Genomic DNA, 7,919 nt, shown 5'->3' on the forward strand with positions numbered 1-7,919 from the left:
CATGGGATAGTCACCTAATAGCTTGTGGGGCCTCCTCTGGCCCTGCGAACTGCAGTGAAACGCCGTGGAAGTGAGTCGACAAGTCCCTGGTAGTCCTCTGGACGCAGCTGACACCAAATCGTTTGCAGAGCGGCCGCCAATGCTGGTCTGTTCGTGGGTGCAGGATCCATGGCATGGAGCCTGCGTTCCAGGACATCCCACATATGCTCGATAGGGTTCATATCGGGGCTCCTGGCTGGCCATGGCAGTCGTTGGACCTCCGCTGCATGTTCCTGGAACAATTTCGGGGCGCCATGGGAGCGATGTGGCGGCGCGTTATCTTGAAACACCGCAGAACCGTCTGGGCACTGGAAGGCCAAAAATGAGTGGAGATGGTCTCCGAGCAGCTCAACATACCGCGTACCATTCAAAGTCTCTTCCAGAACAACTAGGGGGCCCATTCCATAACAGGAAAATGCACTCCAGACCATAACAGAGACACCAGCAACCTGGACCACACCTTTGAGGCAGGCGGGATCCATCACTTCATGTGGTCTGCGCCATACACAGTGCCTCCCATCGGCATGGTGCAGTTGAAATCGTGATTTGTCCGACCCTATCAAGTTACACCATTGTTCCAGTGTCCATCCCTGGTGACCGGCGAGAAATGCGCATCGTTGTGTCCGATGACGTTGGGTTAACAGTGGCACCCGTGTGCGGCGCTGGCACCCATACCCCATAGAACCCATGTTCCTACGCACTGTCCACTGGGAGATGTGTCTAGCACGGCCTGTGTTGAACTGAGCCGTGATTTGTTGCACGGTTGCCTGTCTGTCACTATTGACAATCCGTCTCATATGTCGCCGGTCACGGTCATCGAGGGTGGCTGGACGGCCGGTCGTTCGTCTGTTGTGGACGGTGACACCCGCATTCAACCATTCACGATACACCCTGGACACGGTTGATCGTGTGAAGCGAATTCCCGCACCACTTCCGAAATTGCTCTTCCCATCCATCGGGAACCGACTACCATACCCCGTTCGGTGTCAGCTCACGACGACATTCCATGTTACACCTGTCACATGCACAGCCACTGCTCACAAGGTCTCCTATACAACTGCTGCTGGCACAGGGGGCATGTGGTGCGCAGACAACACACCTGCGCATCAGTGCTCTGCTATCCCATGACATTTGCTCAGTCAGTGTATATGCATGCTTACAATATTGCAAACCTTCATTTACAGATTAACTGCTGCTAAATGGTAGGCCTACGTCATATTGACAAAGGATTGTACCACAAGATGCAGTATTTAGAGGCCTAAATGGCTGGTCCTATATTTTCTCACATCTCATCTATTCATGGGTCAGATTGAGTTAGAAATGTTTAACAGAGTGAAATTTTGATTATCTTACATTGCATTACTTTTTGGATAATTATGTGACATAGCATTTGGCTCACATATGGGTATTGGGTAGGCCAATGTTCATGTAGAGTTTGATGATTCATCTTTCCCTAAGTGATTAAAAGCATGAATTATGCATGTAAAAAGTCCAAATTTACTTAAAATTGAGAAATAGAGACGAATCTAACGTATAAGGGATACAGATATGACAAAAAGTCATAAGACCAAGGTGGAACATCACTCCAATTTGAACTGAGATTGTGCCACCCGTTATGTGATAGGGCATCCTGTTTATCCCACTAAATACCTCGAAACGAAGGTCTGAACCATCATTAAAATTGCCTCCATATTTCGATATTCTTCGTGGATAAAAAGTGAAAAATTTAAAGATCTTGGAAGTTTTCCGTCCATTACAGGCTATTTTGCCAAATTTAAATTTTCTTGCTCGCCTGGCAGATTATGCCGCAATCTGGATTTTGGGTGAGTGGGGTAAAAATTAGGACTTTCAGGAACCTACACCAAAAAATATGCAGATGGCCATTGTTACCCCTCAAACGGGTAGCTGTACGAAAATTTCACCAAAATAGTCAATGTACAGATACACACAGCCATTACGATTTTATTTATATAGATATGTCAATAAGGAAAGAAATACTCCCAAATAGAGAATTAAGAGGTGTGCTATGGTGGCTAATGGGGAAATATATATAAAAAGGGGCTGAGAGAGAACCACAATGAAAATCATTGTTTATTCTGTGGAGAAATAATGGAAGAGGCTCGTCTATTGAGAGCATGTAGGGGAACTGAGATGGACTGAGAACTAAATACTTTGGTGATGAATAAAAATTAAAAGTAGAAAGAGAGAAGGAATTTTATATAATAGCTAAATTGTTAAATAAACAATGGATCACTCCAGGAAGAATAGCAAAGGTTTTTTTGTATTTTAAGAAGTATGAGGCAGAAGGAAATGAAAAGAGATTAGCACTAACTAAAAGTACTGTTACAGTTAAACAAATACTTGCATCAAAATAATAAAGGTAAGATAAAGGGTGACATTTAAGCAAGCATTGGAATAGTGTGATACACCTGAAAAGTTTCTTCAAATGCCTGTGAAGGCGCTTCTGCGTCTTGCCTGAAAAGGTTTGACATAATATGTAGTATCTGCTGGAAAGTGGGAATTTACAATTATTTAAATATTTCTGCTGTGAAATAGAAGTGTGTGTTCTTTTGTTAGTTTACTGAGAGTCATATTGTATGTTTGATAATGATCATTTTTCCTTTAAGTGTATAAATAAGGTAAGATACATGTTGTCCTAGACAATACAGCATTGCTAACATCTAGGACAAAAAAAAATTATATTTAGTATAGTTAAACAAATATAAGAGAAAAATATAAACTGTAAGGCATGTATCAAAATTGAACAAATTGCAATAAGAGTGTGCTCTCTCCCTTAATTCCGGATAATCCGGAACTAGGGGATGGGCGTACTCCTACTCATTCATTCATGCTAACTGGTTCGGATTTTCAGGAAGGGGAAAAGAAAGCCAAAAGAAAAAGGGAAACGGTACCTGAAGTAGATGAGAGGAGAGATACTTCCTTTATGCTTGCTAGGGACTCACCAACCCGTCCCTAGAAGTAGTCTTACTTATACAGCAAAATGAAAACAGACACTTTGTCAACCTCTAAAATGCAGCCATTTCCTGCATTCCTATTGTCGTCAATATAGCTTACATCGTGTATGGCCCACTGCTAACACATTCCGTGAAAATAATGAAACTGCGGGTTTTGAAAGTGACATGTCATGGCGTGATGTAGTTGCAGTATTCATGACGTAATTATCCAATGGTCTTGCTACTAGCCAATACAGTCAACGGGGGGGGGGGGGATACGGAGCCTGTGGGCTACTTTGCAGCTCTAAACCTTGCTAGCCCCAGCCCAATGGTCTTGTTGCTAGCTGGACATACCGTATCTCACTCTATCATGTTCTTGTCACTAGCCTGACCTAAGTTCCTAAGCTGGTAAAACTCCTGTACCCGGGGTTGGAAAGTGAGGTTAGAGATCCAACCTGGCGCAGCTTGGGCTACGTCACGTAATACTCGGCAGGCTTCCCAACTCATGCATTCTTAGTGACAAAACCATTAAGCTGGATTGGTTAGGTCCGGGGAGTAACAAGACCATTGGGCTGGATTGGTTAGACCCAGCTAGTGACTAGACCATTGGCCTGGAGGCAAGCAAAGGGGGTCTGGTGGCGTAAGTCCCCAGGTTAGAGCCGCGAAGCGGCCTTTAGTCCTCTAGTATCCCGCATGACACCACCATTGATCTGGATAGGTTAGGGTAGGTTAGGGACAAAACAGTTGGTCTGGAAAGGTTAGGGCAGGTTAGTGATGAAACCATTGGTCTGGATAGGTTAGTGTAGGTTAGTGACAAAATCATTGGTCTGGACATGGTTCTCTTACTTTTAGTGAATATGGCAGCCCTGTACTCGCACATGATGTGAGCTCTCTCTGAGACAATACGAAGCTTGTCCAGCGAATAGGAATACATCGCGAACATTGGCCGGTCAATGGTCGCATTCAGCTGATTTACAACTCTCTGTTTTAATTCTGCTGTATAAGTAAGAATACTTCTTGGGGCAGGATGGTGGGTTTCTAGCAAGCATAAAGGATGGATCTCTCCTCCCGTCAAAATATATCATTTTGCAATTAAGGTAAAGGTATGAGAAATAATACTTGTAAACACCAAGGTTCTGATTATCACCTGCCAGTGAAGCCATTGAAATGATGAAACATTATAACTGACTCAACAAGAAAGGAGAAGGACCACAAATTAGTGACCTGTATTAGCTGCAAGATGTTGCAAGAATGGCTGCACTGGTTCAAACTGTGCAAATCTTGATAACATCAATCTGAGAAAAAGGCAAGCAGATACTGCTGTCACCATCTTTGCCTCCTGTGATCTTTACACTGTAATATAAACACCAAATGGCCTTGACTGTGATAAAAAAAAAAGGGTCAATAAAGATTTAAGAAACCTAATTCATATGCTTTGTCATTTTTAAAGTACATGTATGTAATGTCCATTTGTGTACCTTTATCATCTCCTTTTTAAAAACATTTCTCTCGTGAATATTTGTACCAAATGCTATGCTGCTCCTGAGAATAAATAAATAACTGCTATAAAAGTAGGTGGCACATACGCAGGATGTGCTGAATTTTGTCCACGGCTAGTATAGCACATGAAAGGCAAACATATTTCCTGCATCAATGAGGTCCAATATCTCAAGCTGCTTTACATTCTACCGACACAGATAGGTCTCTTATGGCGACAATGGGACGGGAAAGGGCTAAAAGTGGGAAGGACGCGGACGTAGCCTTAATTAACGTACAGCACCGGCATTTGCCTGGTGTGAAAATGGGAAACCATGGAAAACCATCTTCAGAGCTGCCGATAGTGGGGTTCAAACCCACTATCTCCCAAATAGTGGACACTGGCCGCACTTAAGTTACTACAGCTATCGAGCTCGGGTGGTCCAATATCCCAAATAAGATGATAATTTATCAGTATATAAACTTACAATATTTGCGTCCCTTCCATCCCACAGTTAGAACTTGGACAAGCCTGTATTAGGTGGACAGAAGTCACAGCAACTCCCAACGTACAATGGAGCAGGTCAGGAGAGAGGCAGAAACAAGAGGTCAGTGCATAGTCATTTTTGCTAAGGTTAGAGCTTGGACAAGCTCACATTGGGTTGACAGAAGTCACAGCAACTCCCACTATAGAACAGTAGGTCAGGGAGAGGGGCAGGTATGAGACGTCATTTGAAATTACCCAATTTTTCTTTTTTACCTACGGAGCACAATATTTGCTTTTACAATATGAAACTGTATGCTTAAGCATAACATTGTGACAAACGTTTAGTACTGTACCATAAATTTAAAAATCACAAATCAACTTCAAAAAATATCAATGGTCAATGCCAACCTTTAGAATATTTAAGCTGGGCATTTATTCAATATCCACCCTGCAATATTAATATCAACAGGCACACTATGCAACACACATCTAGCTGCGGCATGACTCTCTTTTTGTTTATTTCCTAGCTCCTCCACCTGCAGCAATGACATTGGCAATGAACTCACTGCCAACTGCAAGTGACAAGACCATTGATCTGGATCAGTAAAGTCTGGCTAAGAAATAAGACCATTTGGCTTGATATGTAAGACCATTAGGCTGGGGGTAAGCAAAGGGGGCCTGGGAGTGTAAACCCCCAGTTAGGACCGCAAAGCAGCCAACATGCCTCTAGCATTCCCTGGAACAGAAAGTGATGAAGTGACAAAAAGTAAGGTTATGGGTCCACGTCATGATAGTTTCAAACTTCAGTCATCTTTAGGATTTTTTCTTCCGTGGTGGTTGTGTAGATTCGTGAGAATGATGACATATTACATGATATTTCAACCGATGGCAGTAGTAGTAGCTGCAGAAGGTTTGGACAATGCCGCATGCATCATCAGAATATAATATAGGACGGGCTGGTGGGACCCTGGCAAACATAATGAATACACGTCTCCTCTACAAGGAATCAGAAGCGAGATAAGCATAATTTAACCTTCACTATCACATTATTAACCTTGCGATGCAGATATTTGAATTATACCCTAAAGCTGATGTAAAATAATCGGGAAACATTTTTAATTTCAAATTGGAATAACTTAAATTGCTTAAGTAGCTACTCGTGCAAACAAATATTTCTTGAAAAGAACCTTACCATGTGGAGAATACACTCGCAGGTTGATAGGTATATTCGATATGCCTTTGTTGGAACCGGTAACTCGATCTGTTTCTGCTTCAATTTCTTTCCGCACCTCATCGAAATCAACAAATTTCTTCCCTTTACAATGTAAGAATTCTGCACACTCTGAAACAGAAATAATAGGTTAACCTGTATATTAAGTTAATACAAATATCATAACAAGGGCTAAACTACCTATATTTCAATATGAAATATCGCAAAACAAGTTTTTTATGAAATGGTTTGACTCCAAGCTGCGATATGACTGACGAAGTTTACAATGCGATTTTAAGCATCCCTAACCTAAAAGTGTCAAGTCTGAAGACATCCGAACACAGTGGAAAAGGAGCTCAAAAATAGTAACTGGCACAATTATGTTAAGATTGATTTAATACAAATACAACTGTCAAATTTCATTAATCATTAACATTACTGGATCATCACGGTTGGGTACCATTATCATACATCAAAGCAGATGATAGCACTGATTCACAGAGCAAAAACATCGCATACATACATACATACATGCAATGAATGACTTTTATAACAATAAATATAGAAATACACATTAATCATACCCGTTTGATTGTTGATGAGTTGCAAAATCAGCGGTCTTCGAGTAACGATTCCCGATCCTCGGGGCAAGAAATCTCTGAAAATATAAAAAAAGCATCACATTTCGTTCAGAGAAATCAAACAGGCTCAAAAAACAAGATAATCCTTAACAACTCAGGTCATAATTAGCAAATCATATTAAAAAGACAGCTGTGTTGTGAATGATACGTTCGTGGATCAGCTGTCAAAAGTGATGTTTATAACTGATGATTAGCACTTAACATTATAGCTGTCATTACAAAGAATTTTACATTCACTGACAAATATCTGAACGGTTAGCATGATATTTTCGTTTACTTAACGAATGTAACACTTGTTAGAATAATGAGTCATTCATGGTTGAGTACTTGCCTTCCAACGAAATTCTCAAGTACAGAACTTTTGCCTGCACTTTGTCCTCCTACAACAGCTATTTGTGGGAGATCTAACTGCATATGAACTCCCAACTGCGTGAATGCATCTTGCAGTTTATTTACGATCGGGATGAGTTGTTCCATCCCAGTGTTTCCAGACATTTTGACAAATTTCCACACCCCCTTCCAACCAACCTCTACTGATTTCGGTTTCCAACTGCGGGAATCAAGAAAGATGGCGGAAATTTACCCATCAACCTTTGCGGTATGTTGGTGATCGAAGTTGAGCGGGCGCTCTTCCAAGGAAGTCTTAATTTGCTATTACTATTTACTGTATAAGTCGTTCCCCTTTATTTTACTATCACAATGAGTTATTAAATATGACAGATTTATTTAGATTTATTTATCTGATTCCTCCTCAGTTTAGGCTCCATTTCTCGGCTCTATATTACGACAAGAAGCCAAGAATTGTTCTTCGGTATTTGATAGTGTTATTAAAATACGCACGAAAAGAATATGTTTTTACCAAAAGAAGATAAACGAAACGTGTTTAAATTTCTCTTAAATATAGAATGTATAGCATAACATCGATTTTCGCCAAACATTTCGTAAAGACTGACCCATAGCATTAATGATTTAATCGATATACGGAGCGTGTGCGCACAAGGGCCTCTAAGGATGGTTGACCCAATTACAAAAATCTATCTGCTATGATTTTGAGAAGAGAAATTCTTCCTATTCTTGCGCAGATCATACGTAGAACTACTATTACTTGTAAT

The 7,919-nt window shown here is 41.1% G+C and overlaps 1 protein-coding gene across 5 annotated transcripts in view; it reads right to left on the minus strand.

The window, feature by feature from the left end:
- Positions 1-7,356, minus strand: part of shi (dynamin-1 shibire) — a 726,486-nt gene extending 719,130 nt beyond the window's left edge. For all 5 annotated transcript variants that reach the window (XM_068225570.1, XM_068225571.1, XM_067138081.2 and 2 more), the window contains exons 1-3: positions 7,139-7,356; positions 6,751-6,824; positions 6,149-6,298 (exon numbers count right to left, since the gene is read on the minus strand). In XM_068225570.1, coding sequence (XP_068081671.1) covers positions 6,149-6,298; positions 6,751-6,824; positions 7,139-7,302 — 388 coding nt within the window. In that variant the 5' untranslated portion in view covers positions 7,303-7,356. The remainder of the gene's footprint in view (positions 1-6,148; positions 6,299-6,750; positions 6,825-7,138) is intronic.
- Positions 7,357-7,919: the final 563 nt, after the last annotated feature.

Source organism: Anabrus simplex, chromosome 1 (genome assembly GCF_040414725.1).
Source record: "Anabrus simplex isolate iqAnaSimp1 chromosome 1, ASM4041472v1, whole genome shotgun sequence".
Taxonomy (NCBI): Eukaryota; Metazoa; Arthropoda; class Insecta; order Orthoptera; family Tettigoniidae; genus Anabrus; species Anabrus simplex.